Genomic DNA, 22584 nt, shown 5'->3' with positions numbered 1-22584 from the left:
TTTGTCACAGTCTTCTTCAAAGCACTCGCCAACTGTTAACGAATGGCTGCCTGCCTCCACTGTGAAATAAGTTATTTGAAATGCTTTATTTACAAGTGTTTCTATGCATCGTGCTCCTGTCCGGTACCTCCAGCCGGAGACTCCCACGTGCACATACCGAGGTGTTTGAAAAATACATCGCCTTTGAAATGAGGTTTCATTCTTTCAGAAGATGTTTGTGGCTGCAATTCGCTTTTCTTCACGGAGGAATGACATCATAGGAGCACTGTGAAATCATAAAACTGTTCTGAAAACTTTTGTTTACATGTATTCCTATGGGGCGCTATTCCACTCGGGACACAAAACTGGCCACTGGTGGCGCTGAATGCAGCGTAAACATTGGAGGCACCAGGCAGGTACATGGTGCCTATAGCAAGCACGTATATGGCACAGACTGAAAGCTTTTGAAGAAATTACTTGCGCAGCTACTATCCACGATGGTTTATCATGGAAACAGGTCACTAGTTGCGAACCACCGTACAGCTTGTTATTTCTGCAGAACAGATGTTGCCTCCGCCCATTTAGTAAAAGGTCATTTGGGGTGGGGGGGAGGACTAGCGAGGAAGTATGAGACAGAGCAAGACATAGTTAGCGCTCTGTCAGTACATTTGTTTACTCTGTCTCGTATTTCTGGACAGGTTTTGTTCCCTCTTCAAGCTTCCGTTACATTGTGTGCCGGAAGGGATGAATGTAACTGCTGAGCCATCGTTTTTTTACCTGCGGTTCACTGGTGAGGTACATTCCAAACTTGGCTTGAAGCAGTCATCTCGCCAGCCAATTTATAAAGACCGTAGTAGTGTATGCAGCATTTGCAAGGGCACTGCAGGTCAATGATAACAACACATCTCGCTGAAACTCTCATATAGGTTTAATTAACATGCACACGCACAATGTTTTGCCGTCATAAAGTGAGCAAATTGTCGTCAGCGTATATCTGTACAGATGCTAAACAGAAGAAAGAAACAGACAAACAGAGGAAACGGGAGAGCAAGAAGCCCTTTGGAGCGCGATTTGTCGTAACGCTGGGGTGTGCCTTTATGTACAGTGATGATTTCGCTGCTCAGTTCTCCAAGTGTCACACAATACAGGCTTGAGTTCAGAGCTACAAAGACGGCCGGAGGAGCACGAATAAGGAAGCAAAGAACAAAAAAGAGGCATGTTTCACTGTTTGTACAGTAATAACCATTTTGGGAAAGATAAGTGGTATTCTTTAGCACCGAAAGTCATCTTTCTCGGGCGTGCTTAATGACTTGTTAGACTCACAGCAGCATTTGTCTCCTGTGGTGGTTGTATGGCAGTCCGGTTCACAATACAGGGTACGTGACAAAACACCACAAGCATTCACACTGCTTGAGAATTGTACAGAGGGCACCGCAATATCGAAACTGATCGTGGTTTTGCAAGCAGATTGCGATTACTCTTATTAAGAAACCACGCTTGCATAGAGACAAGTCTTGATTTTTTACTTCTTTATCAGACACACAACATGCACATTCATGCTGCCATTAATGGGAAGAATTTGACGAGGAAGCATTCATCGAGTATTTCTACTGAAATTAACGTTATGTACATCAGTCAAGAGGGAAAATCAACCACAATTGGCACCAGCCAACCAGTTGTTTAGAAGGCCACTTGAATATATTTAACGGAACTGAGCACAGACATTACAACCAGCAACAAACTGTGTTGAAGCAGTTTTTTTTTGCCACAGACATGTGGGCTTTAATACAGTTTATGCAATATCTTACGGGGATTGAATGATGGCTTTCTTAAAGGGGCACCAAGGACTAGGTTAGGTCATTCTAATGACAAAGATGCTGCTTTTACTGAAAATGCAGCTTTTATAAGACAGAAAAAGACCTAAAATGAAAATACAGGAGCCGTCATCACTGACTGATTTCGCAAGTGAACTGCGTGCATCGGCACAATTTTGTATCTTGGATCCTGGTGGCCAGGATAACTGCCTTACAGTTCAAAACGATCATGGAGTCCTTTTCAGTGTAAACAGTACGAGTTTGAATTGAGTGGCAGGAAATTTTAAAATGAAATTTTATCGGCAAAAAGCCAGTATTTTTCTACTGCCAGACAAATATTAGCATAGAGAGAAAGTGGCATAGAATCGATTGTTACTAAGAACAAGGATGTATGAATATCTCCTTAGTGTCCCTTTAAAAAAAAAGAAACTGAACGTGTGTACTGTACATCTTGTCATGTTATTAGCTGCATCCTAAAGAAAGCTTTTCTGTAGCACTGCATTCATAACTGTATATTTTTTGCTTGTATGGCATTGCAGTAAAATATGCCTGAGTATTTCATGGATCTGCACAAGGTGCACTCCACACAATAAACCACATCACTGTATATGGCACATGTTATTTGCAGGCCGCGTGTTTTATTGCATGTTGAATTGCGCAAAGCAAGATAAGTCTACTCCCCTTATGGGATGACATTTTCGAAGCCATGTAGAAAATAAAAAACGCAGCTGAGCCACGCGTTCTGTAACTTGAAAGGCAAGTAATAAAAAGAATTTGATTCCAAAAACATAACTAAGCAAGCAAACTACAATCTCAAACCAAACAAGACTGCATCCTTCTGAGCCACACAAACATTTGCATCTTGAAAAATTGCTAGCAATGAACATGAATACTGATGAGAGCACAAACTTTCGGCAAAAGAAGGAACATACATTTTTCTCATTCTGGGACACGAGAATTAAGTACTATGCTAAAACACAGCAAGGTCACACTACTTGAGTTAATAAATAAGGCTACCCTTGCCTTGCTTTTCTTTCTAGTCAGGGAAACATGACAGCTTCATGCATGGACAGACGGGCAAGCATACACACACACACACTGATTCACACTTACTCATATGAACAGTTACAATTATTAACAACTCTTTGGTTCCTGACTTGAAACACCGCACAAGAGGTGGCACCACCATAGTCACTTCAGAAATATGACACTTTTGTGGGCTTGCACCATCCGTGTCCTTTCTTTCCCCCAGGGTCTGTCCAGAGTTCCCTGTAGGCACACTCACTGACTGCACAATGTCCTCAGCGAGGGGCACACAACACTCTTGGTTGTTCCTTGGAGAGCACAACAAGTCCTATTTACATTGAGGTCTCCTGCCATCATACATGGGTGGCTAGTGTGCCTGGCTTGACATGGCTCTGTTGTGATGTGATGTACCTGGTTCAAGAAAAAGAAAGAAGGAAGTTTTCAGTTACTCGGGCCATGCTATTCATAACACATAAGACGGTATCACTGACTTTAAGCTTAAGCACATTACTAATTAAAGACCTGCAATTATCACTAAATTTACAGTAAATGGAGCCCTTCAATTCAAAATTCAATTACAGTGCTACCGCTTCAGCCATTACTGCATTCTGTGTGTTTAGTTCTAGCCTAACAATGCTTCTCCATAGGAGATGAGCCTGTAGGCACATAAAAATCCTTTTTTTTTTCAGCACCATTCTTTTGCTGGATTTCAACAACAAAATGCTAGCACATCTTGTGCTTTGGTTGATTATGCATCTCTTTAAATGATTTGTATCGATTAGGCAGGCTTCTATGATGTTATCATAGAAGTACAGTTGTAATAAGGGAGTAATTACTTATTGATATCCACCCGAGCGCAGCAATACGGCTACAAAGGAAAGCTGATTAATGAGTAATTACTCCCTTAATACAAATCTACTCCACCTTGGTGGTTTCCTCTAAATATTTGACCAAGTACAGTTGCTGTGCAATGAATAATAAGCTCAACAAAATCTCTGTAGCTGAAACTCCGAAAAAATTATTCGTATGAATTCTCTGACAGAAAAGCGTAGTAGCTTGTACAAATCATTTTTTTTTTTGGGAAGATAAATAAGGTAACATGGTATAAATAAGAAGATTTGATTAAGAGGCTGATCAATTAAGGATGCGGAAATGAACAAGAGCTGGCACATAACCCACCTGTTTTGTGGCAGGGTTGCGGACGAAGCACCAGGCATGCCGACGGCATTGGCAGCAACCGATGGCACGGCCCTTGGGCTGACATAGACACCCTGGGGAGGTGGTAGGTTTGACTGCGAAGTGCGTAGGTAGGGGTTTGCGTATCCCGCTCGGAACCGTGGGTCGATGCCCTGACCCAGGTCATTGAGCGACTGCGGTGAACTGCCATAGAGGCCGCTGTCACGGCTCGCATTGAGCTGCAGCGATGCCGCTGCCACTGGAGGTGGGTTGTAGTCGCGCGAGTAGTCTACGTATGGTATGTAGCCGTTGTTATTTTGAGCCTCCTGCAAGATGCAAACAAAACGAAAATCACAGATCATTACATGTGGCAGCCGGGAAAACGAGGACCATTGAGTGATCTTTTTGTTTCCTTCCTTGCAGTTTCTCTTTAATTTTTTGAAACCAGAAGCGATGAAGATGTTTGTTTGCATTTTAGTGAAAATTTGCATTTCTGACTGATGACACTTTAGCAGCAACCTTCATGAGCTGCCTTCATCTTGCTGCCTGCTACTATCTCACTTCAAAGGAAAATTAACGTCAGCATAATGATTTCAGTTATGGAAACGTGCAATGACTCAAGCAGGGATGATTTCTTTTCAGCAGGCTTAGGCTCCACTATGCTGAGCGATTCTGTAGAAGCTTGAAATTTGATTTTATAGCCAGCAGGAAGACCCACTTGAGGGAACACAACTGAAGTCTATGCGTCGTACAGATTCATGTTTAAAGCAATTGGTGTGCATGGCTATGTACTACTGAATAATCACAAAAATTTGTGCACTTTGAGCTATGCTCAAACAATTCGATTTGAAACCACAACTCACCGATTTGGCAGGAAAAGATGAATCACCATAATCAGCTGCACTGTTGGCATACTTGTAGATGTCTGCAGCATCGTGTGTACGTGCCGATTCACTATTGTCCTCCCAGTTGCGGTCATGTTCATTGTTGGACAAAGATGATGCCGTCCGGATCTCAACCTTGATGTCAGAGTCCCCAGACGATGCCGAGTCCGACTGCTTCCCTTTCTTTTCTGAATTGAAGTCGTCATCTGCAGAACAGAAGGCATGCAATGATGAGCGGATTGAAAGGTGTAGCAATGAAAAGGTGTAATGAGGTCAACCACTTGAAAGGTGAAAGATGATGGAAGTCTGCAACCTAGGTGGTACCAAATGACCTAACCACATAGAAATGCTCAAAATGGACTTATAACTATGTAAGATTAAAATTGACAATCATAAACGACTCAGTTGTGATTATTTAACTTTCAAATTCTCTTTTTATGCAGTTGCTCACTTTGTCAAGATATATAAAAATATTAACTAGGCTTAGTCTCTACTAGAAAAAAATTGCACCTAAAAAACCGGACCACGACATGATAAAGTTAAATCTTCTATGACGTTGTCAGAAACGATATCTACTTGAATGTGTCATCACATGAAAACCACCAAAAAGTAAAAATCAGCCACACATTACCTTTCACAATATTCTTCTTTCGCAGGCAGAGGATAATGGAGATCGTCACGGTCACGACGAGTACGATGCCACCAATTACGCCAGCCAAGATGATGAGCATTGGGAGGTTTTCTGAAATTAAAGTTTGAAGCTTAATGTATGCTAGCATCCCCTGTGAAGAACAGCAATGCACTGTACAGCTACATTAGGCCTATATTCTGAACACCATGGCAGCGCAAAAGTAACAGCCTGCCAGGAAAAGTTTATATATAACAGACGAGAGTGCACTGACATCCTTTGCCTTTTGAGTAGCTTGCAATGTCAGCTCGACACCTCTATCGTGCTTTTTGGAAGTGCTCTCGACCTACCAGCTTGTGTAGACATCTGGAAGAAAATGTGAAATTTCCAAAACCGCAACTACCTGCCTTTTTCCACTCAGTGCTGTTCCTCACTCCTAGCCTTAGTCCAGGTTTGATCTACCGTAATTTTTAACCACTCAGTTCCTCGCTTTTTTCACTTGCATCAAAAGCGAATTTCCTTTTGTATAAGTCTTCAATTTCTCTTCTCTTACCCCTGTAAAGGGTGTTTTGCCTTCCTAGTATAAATAGCACATGTCTGATGAACACTGATTGTTATCCGCTAAGTTCTTCGCTTCTTTTACTTGCTACAAAACGCAAGTTTCACTAAGTACCTTTTTTGTGGAGTTACACGATGTCCAAGTCGCCCAGCTATTATTATCAATTCTCCTGTAAAGGGTACTTTTCCTTTGTATGGGTTATCTTGAGGTGAAGCCTAACTGACAACACCTGCACTTTCTAATATTTAATTTAATTTCGTCACGAACTCAATCGTTTCGAAATAAAAAGGAAGTGCGGAAGCAGACACGCAATGACTGACATGACTGGTCATGCCGCAGCGCTGCCGCAAGCCACCCTACTGCGACCTCACCTGGTCCGGCCGAGTCACAGGGACCATGCTCTGGCAGTTGTTTGCCCAACCACCGCGAAGTTTCCTTTCTTTTTCGCGAGATGGGATTAGCGTCGATAAAGCTCGTCAGCGCGCAGCAAACGCGTCGTCGTGCACGGTCACTACTGCTCGGCGTCGGTATAGAGTGTAGCATCGGCGTGCGGTGAGTTTTGAAGCGAAAAGCTTCACTAGGCTCGTGAAGCCACCCCTGGGCGCCGCCGCGGCGCGCCCTTCCTCCTCCTCGCCACCCCCTCCCTTCTCCTCCTCGCCACCTGTTTACCTTTCGCCAATGCTAGCGGTTCTTATCGCGTTCATATCGCGTTATCGCAAGGCGTTGCGATAACGCCCGAGCGGCAGCGGCGGACGTAAAAGAGGCCGCGCGCCGCGGCGCGCGCTCCATCGTTACTTCTCCTCCTCGTCATCGGTTAACCGCTTGGGACGGTTGGGACATAGGTTGGGACGGCGGTCTCCGTCCCAAGAGAAGGTTCTTTCGCAAGGCGCTGCGAGAACGCACGCGTGAGCGTCGGCGGCGGCCGTAGAAGAGGCGCAGACATTCGCCATGGAAGGAAGAAAAGAAGACCCAGAAGTGGTAGCGAGGGAGTTGGCTCAAAATCTACACCGCTACCGTGACGCTCCCAGTGCATTGTGCGCGAACTGCGACAGGCAAGACGTCAAACAAAGCATAACTGCAGCTTTTCGTTTGTATATCCAGGCTTAACCAGAGCTAAGCCACTGCCATTTTTTTTTGTCACGACCAGCGTGACGTCACCAGGCGCAGCGACCAGTTACAAAGAACGAAATGATATGAGAACAAAATTAATCGCTTTAAAATACGGTCCGAGATTTACTCTTGCTCCTGACAGTATAAATACGCACCGACGTCTAACTAGAACCACTGATATCTGTAAAGGCTACAATATCCTGAGACTGAAAAAACTGCTGGTTTATTGGGGTTTAACGTCCCAAAGCGGCTCAACGACGACAACGTAAGAAAGAAAAGGACAACACATGCGCATGTGTTGTCCCACTCGCCCCACAGGCCGTCATTCTAAGATAGCCTGTGAGCTGACATTATCACCACATCGTGAGTCTAACTATGTTCACTGCAGGAAAAAAAAAGCATTTCAAATATCCCTCAAATTAACCCTGTAATTATCAAAGAGTCGACAGTAAATTAACAATATCAGAAAATGGCTCACTCTGTTTCCGCACGGTGATGAGCTTTGTGTCGTAGCCGAACTGGTTCCACACGGAGCAGTTGTACTGGCCGAAGTCTTCTTCGGCGGCGTTGTGGATGATGAGCAAGTTCCTCAGGCCGTTCGACAAGGGCTCCTTTATGATCTCGTAGCCCTGGTTATTGTCAATGTCTACCAGCTGCGAAAGAAGGAAAAAAGCATTCGCGCGTGAGATCGGGCTCGCGATATATGTAGTCAAAGGTAGAAAAGAGTGAATAAATAATAAAAGATTGCAATTTCCCTTTCTTGGTAAAGTTAGAGATATTTTGTTGGGATTGTTGTTCTTACAGTGATATTCGGAAAAGTCTGCCGGAGACGAAAAGGGCGACAAGGTGCGGCGCCATTCGACACGCGATTTCCCCGGCCAAGGACCCTTGTACATGTGTGTACGCGCGTGTGTGTGCGTGTGCGAGTGTATGTGTGAGCGAGCCGACCAAGCGGCAGGCGCCAGAAAGGGGATCCCGCGGCCGTCCCCCCGCGACCGCCCCTGAACCGGGCGGCAGGCTTTGAGGTCGGGCAGCGCGGTTGCCCGTCGCCGTTTTCCGGGAACTCTACTGTCCAAGGTCGGAGAGGCGGGTGCGGCGGCGGAAGAGGGAGAAAGGAGGACTCGGCCCGGCATCGAGGCATCGAAGGGACAGTGCTTTGTGAGACGCTAAACGGAAAGGCCGTGCTTCCAACCTCTCTGTAAAGTTTTCTTGTTTTACCATTCGGCCAATTGAACCAGTTGTTAAGTTTTACCGGAGTTTCTTCATTGTGAACGAAACTAACGAACGCGTACGTAGAGCACGTACTCCCTCACGTACAATACAAACAAAGTCAGCGACCAGACTGACAAGCGCGCTAAAATGGCTCCCGGGTAAGCACGAGAAAAATGAAGACATAGTTGAACAACCGCTGTACAAGGTCAAACTGACACGCGGCACTAGGTTGTTTCTATGAATGCGTCGATCTGACATTTAACTGTGTATTCAATTTACAGAAATAAAAACAAAAACAAAAAATAACATGACGCGTTGCGGCATCTTAGGCCAGCTGCGGTGTTACTTTCAGCCACCACGGATTTCTGACTGCAAGTTGAAATGTAAACAAACCGAAAATTTCTGCATTTAATCTCGATCATTACGCTTCTGTCATTCCCGGGCACTGAACCCCCATCTTCGTGGTCAGCCGCAGAAAACCATTGTCAAATCAGCAACCGCAGTGGATGGCCCTACAAAGCTCAACTTGAGCCTGCGTTCAGAAGCGAAACTAAGTGCACACCGCGTAAAAGAATGCTTTGGCGTCCCAGCCAACATGTATCGCTCAGAGATGCATTGCAGGGCCACAGGCAACAGGCATGCGTGACCACAAGCTGAACTTGCTCTTCACCAAGGGTAACTCACGTTATCAGCTTAAGCAACGTACGCCAGTGAGAGGCGGACAGAAGTAAGCGTCCGTTAGTTAACCGTTAAGTTACGGTTAGGTACGGTTAATAGGGTTAGCAAAACAGCGAAGCAGCTTCAGGCTAGAGAGTGAAGCCATCAGCGGTCAACTGAGCAACCGATAACGGCTCTTAAACTACACCAGCGCCGACTGCGGCTGCAAAAACGGCTGCCGTTTCGTCCGAGGACCATGTTTCACGCGCTGGCAAATTGAATGTCCCCTGCAGCGGGTTCCGTCGAGCAAGCACAGGAACGCTCGTAAGCAAAACAGAAACACAAGCCCTCTGCGGGCCGGACCGCTGTTAATCACGTCGCGACCACGTCATTTAAGCGTGGGAGACGCCCGCGCGCAGCAGCAGCTCACGCCGCACGGAGCTGAAGCTTCTGCAGCGGCGGCCGGGACAGACTCGCGTACAAGGAAGCGCGAGTAGACACCAGATTAATCAACGAAATGGCCCAGAAAAGTAAATTGTCGGAGACCGCCAAGAGAGAGCCGGGAAGCGCGCGACCAGGCTCGGTCTGACAACGATAAAAGAATGGAGAGGGAGAAAGTAAAAGAAACAGGAGGCGAGGAGGTGAAGTTGTCGAGACAACGAAACGGGTCGCTCGGCAGCAGCGTTCCGCGCTGCCGTCGGCAAGAGCCGGGCGAGAGCGGACAACCCTATACCGTACTACAACATGGCTCCCGCGAACAGCAAGCAAGCAGCGGGCCGGCCGGCCCGGCTAGCTAGCAGCGTCCGGCGGCCGTCGTCTTTCGAGCGGCCTCAATCAATACTCATTAAGGAACGTTTCGTCATCGTCAGGCCCTCCCGCTTCCTCGGTTCACTTCGCCTTCGCCACCGAGTCCTTTACAGGATTGATGGCCGCCTTATCTTGGCCACTTTCTTTCGCCCTCTTTTTTTTTTTTTGTTTCTCAGCTCCTATCTCTCTCTTCTCCTCATCGTAACCCCTGTACCATATATACGCTCGTTTCTCGTCGCCGGTCTCTTCTTCCGCGTCCGCTCGACCTTCTTTGAAAAATAAAATAAATAAAGAAAGCCCGCGAGCTTCCTTGCACGCCATTTCAAGGAGAGAAGCTGTTGGCCTCAGGGTTCAACGAATTGGGTTGGGCCAGATGACGCTGCCGCCGCCTTCTTTCATTCCTTCTTTCGCTTTCAATTTCTTGTTTTCCGTCGTTTTATCAGTCAGCGCGAAATAAGAACCGCCCGCTGGACTTGAGGAAAACAAAACGAAACGGCAGAGGGTGCCTGAAATTACCGAATGAGTGATACGAAAAGAAAAAAGAAGGAAAACTAAAGGAGAAAGCGCCGAACGCCCTTAGCTATATACGCGGCTCGTTTTTCACGGCACGAGTGACCCTCGAGGGAGCCGTTCAAATTAAATGCGTGGCCCGTAATGTCAGCCATACTACTTTGCGCGCATGTCCTCCCCCGTCTCCTCTCGCTGGGTTTGCCATGTCCGCGGCCTGTCTAATTTGTCGCCAGTAGGGTCTAATAACGGGGACAGTCGGAGCTCATTTACTTCTATTCGCTGAAGAGCATGCTTCCGAAGCGAAGTCCTGCTCGCCATTAAAAATAAATCGTTGAAAGAGCATTCTCTGTTTTTTCCTCATACTACATGCCTCGTAGTATTCGACAGTAGCCGGGCTGAAAAAAAAAAAAAGAAGAACAGCGCGGCTGGTGGCACGCGGCTTCAGCGACCGAAGCACTTGAGAGTTTCCAATAACGCTCTCATAAGATACGGACGCATTACGTAAATGAGCGAAACCAAACCGTGCTTCATTAAAGGCGAACAGCAAGTGGTACGGAGACTGGAGATTCCTAGACAAGAAGTCCAACCGAAAACATTATTTCTCATTCTAAATTCAGCTCGGGATCGGACTCATCCGATCACCCTTTTACTTAAAGAACAAAGAATGAAGAAAAGTGAAAAAGAGTAACGGCGCCAAGATTCCAATCTCCTAGGAACTGGTAGGAAGCGCACGCATAGTGATTTCGTTGTACTGATGCCTGCACGAAGTAGCCTTTCCGGCGCCAACTTTGATTATTTCTCCTGACCATTAGTCTTTCTAGTCCTTCTGAGGAGTCATCAACATAGGGCTTCTAATAAAAAACGAAAGATTGGTAATTTTATCGATAAAATTCTAACACTTTGCTGCAAAGTTCTAACCGCAAATTGAACCGTTAAGTTAATATGATCATCAATGGACTGGTGCGCCTAATGAAGCTGGTAGAAAGCACTGCTGCGGCATTGCTCAAGAAGGAAGCGCAGAGAAAAGTGTTGAACTTTAATTAACGGGTTCTCTTTTCGTATAATTTTCTCCTAAAAGCCACACTACAAATTGTGAGGGATGCCAGAGTGCAGAGGTCAAGACTAATTTTCCAAGTCCCGCAAAAGAGTGACCTACGTCGGGTACAAGGACGATTTTGCTCAGCAGCCAGCCATCGCAACAGTCAGAGCACAGCCGAAGGTGGCGAACATGAACGATGAAATAAACGCGCACATTACATTACCTGCAGGTTTCTGGACCACGCGACCCTGGTAGGCGGAGGGACGGAGGTGATGACGCACTCGACGCGCACCTGCTCGCCTTCCACTCCGTACTGGGTCGTCGGGCTGCTCACTTTCGGAGGGCCTACGTGGAACAAGCAGGGAGAAATGGCACACAGTGTTCCCAAGTCCCAAGTCAAGGGTTTGACAAAATTATTCCCAAATCAACAGTTAAGCTTGCAGAGTGTCTGCAGCACCCGACTCGAGCCCTAGACTGAAAATTTCAGTTCAGTGTTCCTCTAGGTTCTTTGTTCACAACTGTGAATGAAGAAGCCGTACCGACCTCGGAACATCGTTTTCACTGCCGAAATTTTAGTTGGATAGGTGCCAGCAGCAGCACTAATAAGTAAAACAGTTTCAACGCGAATAGAAAGATTTAGCACACCGTAGACGTTCCAGCGCAGACGTACCAGCGGAGACGTATGCCGGTTTTACGTAAGGAAACTGTGCATGCGCAATAGCGAGTGCGCGGCCGGGTGAGACCACTGCGCGTGCGTAACAGGCGTACCTAAAACCGATACACGTATCCGTTAGTACGTCTCCGGTATGCTAAATCTATCTAATATGTCCTCCGTAAATGACGTAAACATTCAGGTCCTGAAGAGATCCCACAAGTCTGCACAGAGTTGGGCGAGGCTCGCAGATCAGCCATCGTTCGGCCAGCGCGTCGGCGTAGTACGCGCACCTTTGACGTAGACGTGCACGTCCTGGGTGATCTCCGGGAAGCCGGGCACTGTCGCGCGGCACGAGTATCGGCCGGCGTCGCTGGGCCGCATCGCCGGGATGATGAGCGTCTCCTGGCGGGCCAGCACGCGGTCCGAGCCTTCGTGGAGCCACACGATGTCCGGCTTCGGGTTGGAGTCCACCTTGCACGGCAGCGCCACCGGGGCGCCCTCCTCGGCGGCCACCGTCTCGGTCGTAGACTTGAAAGCTGGCCGGTCTGCGCGCCGCGATAACAGAGGGCGGAACAGGGCGGTTGCCGTTATTTGTTTCGTTAATCAGCAACAGACCCGCAGTGTCATGCAGGAATTAATGCAGGGGGAGAAGGAAGGGGGTATACAAAAGCAAGAAGAGGTTGGTTGGTTTGGTTTGGTTTTGTGGGGTTTAACGTCCCAAAGCGACTAAGGCTATGAGAGACGCCGTAGTGAAGGGCTCCGGAAATTTCGACCACCTGGGGTTCTTTAACATGCACTGACATCGCACAGCACACGGGCCTCTAGAATTTCTCCTCCAAAGAAATTCTAGCCGCCGCGGCCGGGATCGAACCCGCGTCTTTTGGGCCAGCAGCCGAGCACCATAGCCACTGAGCCACCGCGGCGGGGCAGTAAGAAGAGGTAAAAAGAGGTAAAATATTATAGTAGCATGCCATTACAAAAAAGATGTTGAAAATATGAGTCAGAAAGTGTGGCTTGGGTTATTTTGTCTATATCTAAAGAAAGCGGCAGAAACAAAGGTACAAAGCCTTACGAACAGGTAGGATTGGTTGCAAGTGTAAGCCTCACCAACTGTCACATCTAATCCATACCCTCAGATCGCAGGTGCAGATAGAGCTACTTCAGTTGGAAAAAAACTCGAGATTAAACCGTTCCGCTGATGACCTACTGCCGTATCTGCATTGTATACGGCCGCCACGAACGTCGCATTTGAACGCCGCCTCCTGCTGGTACTGCGCGGCCCATGACGTTGCAATTTATGGAAACGTACTAACGTAAGAAAGTTTTGTTTGGACCAAACAGCTGCTAGATTCACCAAAACCTTTTGCTGACGGAGAGTGAGTCTTCAAAACATCACCTGGAGCAAAACTAAGGCCCTGAAGACGCATTCTCCTCCTCAAGTGAGGTCTGCGTGGATCCTCGAAGGAAAGTACGGATGTGTTCGATTTATGCGCAGTTCGAATTGAAGTGAACCTTTTTAACGTCTGACGTTGATGGAAGCGAAACGTCAGTTCAGATAAACCGGAAGTTCGAATTAAGCGAGTTCAGTGTAAAGAGGCAACATCAGGCGTCACGCGACTCTTGTGTTCGGAATCGCTTTGAGTTTCACAATCTGCGGCAAAGATGCAATGGGGTATCCCAGTCGGAAACCCGGAGCATTTCTCGCAATTCTGCGAAGGTGCACAAAGTTTGCCGCGGTGTAGGGAAATCCAAATCGACGACTGTAACAAACGACGCGTTTCTGGTTGCGGACAGAAAGGCGGGTCGATCCACTGCGAAGCAAGGTATTCCTGATTCATGATCGCGACGTACAATGCGAACCTCAATCGTCCACTGAAACATGAGCTACGGTTCGCGGAGCAAAAAAAAAAAAAAAACAACTTGCTCCAGGTGGTGGCCAATTGGAATACGTCGTACGTCTCTGCCCCCCACCGCATCTCGCAAGAACCGAATTTTCAAAAATTAGAACTGGTGCTAACGAATGAGCGACCGAGTTCGTAAGGTTTACGATACGCGTGCAATGGCCATTGGGACTTAAAGACTATGCGGACATCGGCCAATCATGCTACGTTTTCATGTGGGGACAGCTTTGCAAATACATCGGCTGTACCATTTACAACGTTGCGCGGTCATAGCGAAACTAAGCTTAGGGTGCACATTGCTTTACTGAACCTATGCTTTCCGCAAATAAAACCTGGCGCGAAATGCGCACAGAGATTATTGTTCTGATTCGTTTGTTTTTTTTTAGCAAGGATTCATGGCAGGAACCTCGAAAAGAAAAAGGCGGACAGTCAACGAGACTGCTCTATTAGTTACAGCATTTGCAGTACGATACGTTGACTATAATATCTTTCACCGAAATCTTTGTACTCTTAGGGAAGGGCGGCATTCTAAAAGGAACCGTCGCAGAATCGAACCTCGTCATATCACGCCACCCACGCGTCACGATGCCCTCGATAGCGGCGGGGGCAGCTCTTTATAAATGGGAATAAAGAAACACCGCCCGAAACCAAATTCTACCAAATTCAGCACACGCGCAATTTAAAACGTGGTAGTTTTAACCACGGCGTAGCGCTTTGGTAAAGTCCTAGAGAAAAAATTACTTCACCAATTTATGTGGCGCAGCTGTGGAGCAGGCTCAACGACGAAAAAATCTGGTTAGTGCAAGGCTACGTTATCTTTTGTGAAACCAGACACGCGAAAGCAATTTTATGCAACAAAAATCTAGCTAAATTGCAAACAGCGAAGGTCTAGTCATTTCTTTCGCGTTGACTCAGAAAAAAAAATACATACACGGGAAAATGAATTATCCTCCAGCATTGTGCCTCAGCGCGGCGCCGAGGACTCTCGAGCGCACGGTGATAAATACGAGCTGTTGCCGTAACAGAAAAATAAAACATGTAAACGCTCTGACGTTTATTGTTTAAGATGGAAAAATGTCTTTTGACAGAGAAATATCGCATTGCACACGACACAGATGAAAAAGGAAATGGAAAACGAAAAAGTAGACATCACTGAAGTCATACTACAAGAGCCCGCCTTAAGTGCGAGGGGACAAACGGCTATTGACAGCTCTTTTCGAACTTCCTAAACGTGAAAAACGGACGCGCCGAGGAATAAATTCGAACTCAGACGGAGACGAAACAGCGAAAGCCGAGTGAAGGCCTAGAAGGAAGGGGACGCCTGAGCGATCGGTGGTCGAACACGTAAATTTGGCGTATAAAAGCGCCAGTATAGGAGTTGTCCTATCGCCCTTAAACGTCACGGCTTGTTTTTTCTCCGGCTCTGGCGATGTTTTGCAGGCGCCCCATTTGGACAAGCGAAAGCTCCCTAATCAAATTTTGCGAGCCCTCTTTCCCGCCATCCCCTCCCGTCTTTCCCCAACCGGCTCGGCACGGCGGCTGGCTCCACGTTTCCTTGGGTTTCCCGTTATTTTCCTTTTGTCCCGCAAAAATAAGAAGCGGGCGTTAGAGAATAAGGAGCGGGAAGCGAGAAATAGAGAATAAAAAAAAGGCAGCACAGCATCAAGGACCGTTCTCAGTATACAGTGCTCGGGCAAGAGAGATCTGGTCACGAGAAAGAGCAGAACAGAGCGGTATAGGCACATCCCGAGTAGGAAGGAATACAAGGCCCAAGTGTTGGCATGGAGAAGGAGTCCACCATGGGAAGAATCGTAAACAAAGGGATAAAAAGAGGGAGGAGGAAGGTGGTGGGGAGCAGAAACCGAAGCAGTCGGGATGTCTCGAACCGGCGCTATACATGAAAGCACACACACCACGCCACGCACAACCACTAGCATTCTGGGACAAAAAAACAAAAATAAAACAAAACGAATGAGAGAAGATCTCATTCGCTCCTAACGTCCTTCCTTCCCCGTAGCGTTCTCTCGCCCTCTGGAAAGGAGCTTTATTTTCTTCTTTCCGTCTTACGTCTGCCGGGAGCTCGCCCTCTGCTTCCCTCTCTTCTTTCTCTGAACCTTCGTTTTCCGTTCGTTCTGTATTTTCCCTTTTCTCGCCAGTACAACACTGCAAGCGGCCAGTCGTGTTCGGGAACGCTCCGGCGCTGGTGTACGTGTATAATATATAACAGGCGTATTTTCGCACGGACCGTGAGCGGCAAGAAAAGCAAGGGAGAGTTATGACTTTCTCGACATTCTGTTTCGTTACAGCGCGCGCTTAGGGATGGAGAGAGGGAGGAAGGGAAAGAGACAGACCGGGGGAGGGGGGGGGGGGGCGCTTCCCTTCCTTCCTTCCAGCAAGCGCCTAGAGCAAAGCTGGGAAGATTTGTTCAAACGGAATGTAGGTCAGAAAAACGCGCGCTCCGAAGAGGGACGAGGCTAAGAGCGCGCTCGGCTGCGCGTGCAAAAAAATAAAAATGCAAAATGCGCCGACTCTGAAGGGGAGAGAACAGAGAGACCTTGTCCGGGCGCTTATACTGGGAGAGGATATTTCTCTGCAGCAGTCACAGCCATAGATAACCGTCGCGTCTCTTTCCGTTCTGGAGTTTTTACGTTCTTTTTTTTTTTTTCGCCCGGTCGCATATCGCTAAAGTTGTTTCTGGGGCGGTGTTAGGTAAGGTTTTAAGCGATGAAGAGAGGCTTTGAAAACATTAAAAGAGAAAGAAAGAAATGCAAAGAGAATGTCGAAAGCGTTTTGAGAATGGTCACTTGAGCAACTTGGAGAAGAGCTCAAAAGTCTGAACCTCATTTTATGGAAAAGCGTCACGGCACGGACGGTTGTCGTCCATTACATTTATTTTACTCGGGAATTTCGTAATAGCGAGGATAGCTATCACAGGAACGGCGACAGGCGCGCGGTCAAGAATTCGTTAAGTGAGGAAAAGAATGAAGACAAAAAAAAAAAAAGAAACTCGAAGGCGTGTTCAAGGGTGTCCACTTGAGCGACGCCTGCAAGAGTCCTTGAGAGGAGAAAAGATAACGGCCGAAGTGTCCCGTCGAGTGGCACTTCTAGAGTAATAGAGCTTACTTTGAGAAGGCCCCGTGCATAGTCTATACAGTAGTATAGCGGACACTGTCGAGTATCCAAACCTATTACTTTCTTTTCCCTTTTTTCGCTCCAGCAAGAGGGAAAACAAAACTAATGTTGCACGACGTTGCCGCGTTAGCGGACATGAATCACTGCGAGCAGGCACAATAAGGGCAAAAGTTTCAATTGGCGATAACTACAACCGGAGTAAGATAGAAGCCATGATGAGGGGCTTCGGGGTTATTTTCAACCAACTGGCGTTCTTTACCGCGCAGAGAAATTTCAGCATACTCGGACGTTTTACAATTTTTTTCGTTTGCATTTTGCTTCCGTCAACGCGCAGCTGGATACCTTACAAGCGCCATTGCGCTGAACAGCAGAGCGCCACAGCCAACAAAGCGCCACAGCCAACAAAGCGCCACAGCCAACAAAGCGCCGCGTACGCTGCCAAATAGTGACGCGGATATTTCAAGCCACACAGCTACAGTCGGATACAAATCAAGAACGCAGCGGCAAATGCCCATCAAAGGGAGCCGTACAGCCAATGGTGTCCGATTGTCATGACGTCGCAGTCAATCTTATTTCATAGAGGCACCTACCAGTCATCTGCGAGCGATTTCAGGCTGGTCATGAGAACCGCAACATCATGAGAACCGGTGGATGCAATTGTCTAGAGTTTCCTTTGAGCAGCATTCGCCGCTGCTTTCTTGAATTGTATCCAACTAGAGCTACATAGCATCTTTGTACAACAGTGTTCACAATCACAGTCAAAAGAACACACACGCACACACACCGCAGACACACACACGAAAAACTGGCCGCAACTCCTGCACGAATGCATTAACAGTTTTCCACAGAAACCTCTGTGTTACATCAAAGCTGTCTTCTTCGCCCGTTCTCCATCTTCATATCCTTCCTAGCTCCACATGAATAACATGGACTGCCTGCCATCCTACCTGCGTGGCTGTGCATGAAGTGTACGCTACCCGCGGCCACTTATACAGCGCATGCTTAAAGGTGCACTGAAGAGGATTCTGAACTTGTCTTTTTGCCGCGGGAACTCGATCTACACGTTCCTAGCATTCTTATAAACTGCAACTTATTGCCCTGTATGGCCGATTTCCCTAATTAAATCGAATTAACGTCCGGCTCCCGCCCTTTTTTTTTAATTCTGCCTCGTACGATGGGCGGAGTCGACCAACGCGTGAAGTTCCTTTCAGCCAGCTCCGTGGAGGCACTGCTTTCGCTTTATTTTGTTTTTTAGGTTTCCATGAACAAATAGTTTCATTCGCAGATAATATAGCCACAAAATAAGCCCGCAGAAATAAAAATACGCGCGGACTATTTGCTACTACGGACTACTACGTATTACTCCGCCGATGGCAGAGCGGCAAGCCGCCACGGGACTGGGTGAAAGGCACTCCACGCGTTGGTCGACTCCGCCCACCGTACGAGGCAGAATTAAAAAAAAAAAGGGCGGGAGCCGGCCGTTAATTCGATTTAATTTGGGAAATCGGCCATACAGGGCAATAGGTCGCAGTTTCTAAGAATGCTAGGAACGTGTAGATCGAGTTCCCGCGGCAAAAAAGACAAGTTCAGATTCCTCTTCAGTGCACCTTTAAGAAGACGTGCGAATTTTATTTCTGTCCAAGTAAGCCTGAATGTAGATAGCGGTTATTGAGGTGAGCTTTGCAGTGCGCACGTGATGACGTTGCCCTGAAATTCTCATCACACCCCCCAGAATGCATTTCCGCATTAAGATAAAGTGAAAGGAGCAGCACGCGAAAAGCCAAAGAACACTCACAGTGGATGTTGAGCGTGTGCGTGGACTTGGTCGTTCCCACGTCGTTGCGTGCTTCGCAAGTGATTGTGTCCCCGTTGAAGTTTCGCGTCACCCGCGGAAGGACTAGCTCCGTCGTGTGGTCTCCGGCGATCATCTCGTCGTTTCTGAAGATGGGGAGGGAAGAAACGGACAAGAGAGGCGGAAGTATAAATTTAGCGTGCTTAGATTGTGTACGCTACATTCAGTTTGTTCCACTAAGCTAGAGTACGCTATACAGTTGACGTCGACGGACGCCGTATAGCAGAAGGCTCCGAATCAATTTCAACCATCTTATCGTTTACGGGGAATTTGCGCGAGCATTCTAGCACGTAGATGTTAAAAGAAATCGGCGTGGTTGCCTCTAATAAGCACGAAAGGTCGCATGTCCACGTCGCGATCCATTCGCGCGGTAAAAGAAAAAATGCGGCGACGTTCACGCTAACAGTAGACTAAACTACAGTAGAATGAGTGCGAGTTGTGCCATGTCATCTTGCCATGCAAACACAACGAGGGCTGTCAATGAAAAACATTGAACGACAGGAGCGCTTCGTGCTACATTTAATTATCACCATCATTATCAGCCTGACTACGCCCACTCATGGGCAAAGGCTCCTCCCATATATCTCCAATTAACCCTGTCCTGAGCCAGCTGCGTCTACCGTATCCCCACAAACTTGTTAATCTCATCCGCCCACCTAATTTTCTGCCGCCCCCTGCTACTCTTGCCTTCTCTTAGAATCCACTCCGTTTTATTAAGGACCAGCGGTTATCTTGCCTTCGCATTACATGCCTTGCCCAACCCCATTTATCCCTCTTGATTTCGACCAGGATTTCATTAACCCGCGTTTGTTCCCTCACCCACTCCGCCCACTTCCGATCTCTTAACGTTGCACCTATCATTTTCCTTTCCATAGCTCGCTGCACTACCTTTAACTTAACCTGAACCCTTTTCGTTGTCCTCCACGTTTCTGCCCCACAGGTGAGTACCGTTAAGATACAGCTGTTGTATACTTTTCTCTTGAGAGATATTGGTGAACTGCCATTCATGATCTGAGATAACCTGCCAAATGCTCTCCCATCCCATTCTTATTCCCCTAGTTATTTCGCACTCGTGATTCGGGTCTGCAGTCACAACCTGCCCTACGGGCAAAAATGTGCGCACACGGGAAAGCAGACCTCCATTTTACATTCGCCTCAACCATCCTCGGCGGTGAGTTCGAGAAGCGCCAAGGGGGGAGGTCAGTGACGCTCGGCGCTTGCCTTCGTTACCGCGCGCGACTGAATCAGGCGCTGCTTTCGCCGCACGCGGCAAGCCGCAGAAAATAGCTCCGAGACCCATTAATCGCGCGACAGAAAAGTCTTGCCGCCCGACAGTGGTAGAGTCAGACCACGTGGGTTTTTCCGCCAGCGCGGCACACTCCGAGACCGTTTCACAAGGAACGATTTTCTGCTGCGATTTCTGGAAATGCGATTAGTGCACTAGCGAATTTGCGGAACACGCACAAAGGCCGCGGCAGCTGAGACCTTCAATAAAACTTGGGTTGGGCGTAGTTGGTACATGATGGTGTGAAGGTGAGACCTTCGGATATGTGAAGCAAATCACCGGAAACCTGTTTAAAGTACGCATATATATTAGTTATAATACATTCACAGAAAAAAAAAAATCTTCCTGGAGGCTGGTATCTTGATTATGATTGATCTTTTGGTTATTCTATAAGCGATTAAATGGCGAAAGATTGATGAGAGAAATAAAGGAGTCGGGCACCGCAGGCTGCACATGTCAGTTCTCATCGCAAGTGAAATTTCGTAAGAAGTTGAGCACTTCTGAACCCCAGATTCACTCACCATTAAGTGAGCTCTTAGTTGCTTTCCCCCAGCTTGCCAAAACGAAAGAATTCGCCTGACACATCACGTCCCTTTCTCTGTCCCCTTTCCAGCCAGTTGCCATGTCCTTCCTTCCTTCCTTCCTTCCTTCCTTCCTTCCTTCCTTCCTTCCTTCCTTCCTTCCTTCCTTCCTTTCTTTCTTTCTTTCTTTCTTTCTTTCTTTCTTTCTTTCTTTCTTTCTTTCTTTCTTTCTTTCCTTTCTTTCTTTCTTTCTTTCTTTCTTTCTTTCTTTCTTTCTTTATTTCTTTCTTTCTTTCTTTCTTTCTTTCTTTCTCCAACAGTAGTTCGAAATGCGGAAAGCAGATTTTCCTTTTCATTACACGCACATGGACGCACATACAGGCGCCCGTAAAGGTGTTCGGAACGCGCAAGTCTCGAAAAAAAAAAAGAAAGCTAAATTTCTGGTTTGTCTCAGCTTGAAAAGTGTGCACTGCACTTCCCTCAGCGCCCCTCAACGGGAAGAGTGCACCCCTCAATGCGAGTCCGCGCCTCTCGAGGCTATAGGAGGAAATGCAGCTTTTTCCTGGCTTCTGCGTTCCATGTAAAAAAAAAAAAAATCCCAAATTGTGCATCTGTGCACAGACTTTTTGCGGTCGTCAGCCTCCTGTGAGCATGGTCTGCACAACTCAGCAACTCATCAGTCCAGGACTTGCTGGCGAAGGCGGTTTAACGCTTCAATTTGAAATTCGAGGGTTGTTTGCGAGTTTAAATAAGATTATCCAGCGCTTCGATACCATGACGAGTGGTTAAAAAGAATTTAAAACAGCTCCAAAGTGCCCGACGCCGCTCCGAATATGCAGCTTACATGGCAAGCAACGGTGTAAGGCAGCGAGATAAACAGCGAGACAGGTGAACCTTCCCGTTCAGTAACACACCTCTGTGCTTCGACGCGAGCGCGCACAACACGTTGATCGCGAAAGAAAGCGCGCAGGGAAGGGAAACTTTTGAAGAATAGCTTTTTAATAGGAAAAGAAAAAAAAACAGCGAAAGAAATGCAAGCCGGAGAAAACGGCAGGTCGAGAAGGCACGGAAGTAACTCGCCAGGGGCAGAATTAACGGCCGTTAACGAAAGCCCCATCTCCCCACTCCTCCACTTTCTATGTACCTCCTCACCCCCATTGCAAGAGTCAGCACCGGCGGCGGCGGAGTTAAGGCTGATGCGGAGCCAGTAAAAAGCGCACACACCCCCGAAAGCAAAAGACATGGCAGGGCGGCACGACGACTGACTCCTCGGGGGAAACGTGTCGAGAATGCCAAGCAGCGACGGGGGCCGCCCAGGGGCGCAAAACTGGAGCAGACATCGACACGTCCGCAGAGGCAGCGGCTGTGCACTCGCTTCAGCTCGCCCGAATCGCGTCGAGCGGCTAATTCAGCCGCACCTTCTCTTCCTCGCGAGAGGGCAGCACGTCTTCGCTCTTCCTTCGAGCATCGGCCGAGGGAGTGCGAAAAGAACAAAGCCTGATCAGGAAATGGTGCCTTCGAAGATGCTCCACTGCCGGCGAGCGGTGGAGGCGGCCGTTTTCCGACTTTCCTCGCCACCTGGCGTCGCCGCGGGATGGAACAGGAAGAAGCTTTCGAAGCTTTCAAAACTCGTCTTTCCAATCGCCAAATGCACCGCCGTAAACACGGCTTTGGAGGAGAAAGCATCGAGGATGCAGAGAAAGAGCTAGCACCGCCGTCTTCCGAGTAATCGCCGCCGCGCCTTCTCTTGCGCGTGCTGAAAAGAACACGCGCGTAGCAGTAAAAAAAAAAAAAAAGAAACGCGGCGCTCCGGTGAGCGGGCTCCCCCCCTCCCGCC

General features: G+C 47.7%; 1 protein-coding gene across 2 annotated transcripts in view; it reads right to left on the bottom strand.

Moving 5' to 3' along the window:
- Nucleotides 1–889: 889 nt before the first annotated feature.
- Nucleotides 890–22584, bottom strand: part of LOC149339356 (irregular chiasm C-roughest protein-like) — a 358742-nt gene continuing 337047 nt past the window's right edge. For both annotated transcript variants that reach the window (XM_089548107.1, XM_089548108.1), the window contains 8 exons: nt 18885–19027; nt 12347–12601; nt 11625–11746; nt 7655–7829; nt 5511–5621; nt 4859–5085; nt 3999–4321; nt 890–3230 (listed from right to left, as the gene is read on the bottom strand). In XM_089548107.1, the coding sequence (XP_089404233.1) occupies nt 3173–3230; nt 3999–4321; nt 4859–5085; nt 5511–5621; nt 7655–7829; nt 11625–11746; nt 12347–12601; nt 18885–19027 (1414 nt within the window). In that variant the 3' untranslated portion in view covers nt 890–3172. The remainder of the gene's footprint in view (nt 3231–3998; nt 4322–4858; nt 5086–5510; nt 5622–7654; nt 7830–11624; nt 11747–12346; nt 12602–18884; nt 19028–22584) is intronic.

The sequence above is a fragment of the Amblyomma mixtum genome, chromosome 6 (assembly GCF_055824585.1).
Source record: "Amblyomma mixtum isolate Tamu chromosome 6, ASM5582458v1, whole genome shotgun sequence".
NCBI classification, from domain to species: Eukaryota; Metazoa; Arthropoda; class Arachnida; order Ixodida; family Ixodidae; genus Amblyomma; species Amblyomma mixtum.
The sequence above is the reverse complement of the archived record's forward strand: the minus strand, read 5'-3'. Positions and strand labels throughout refer to the sequence as shown.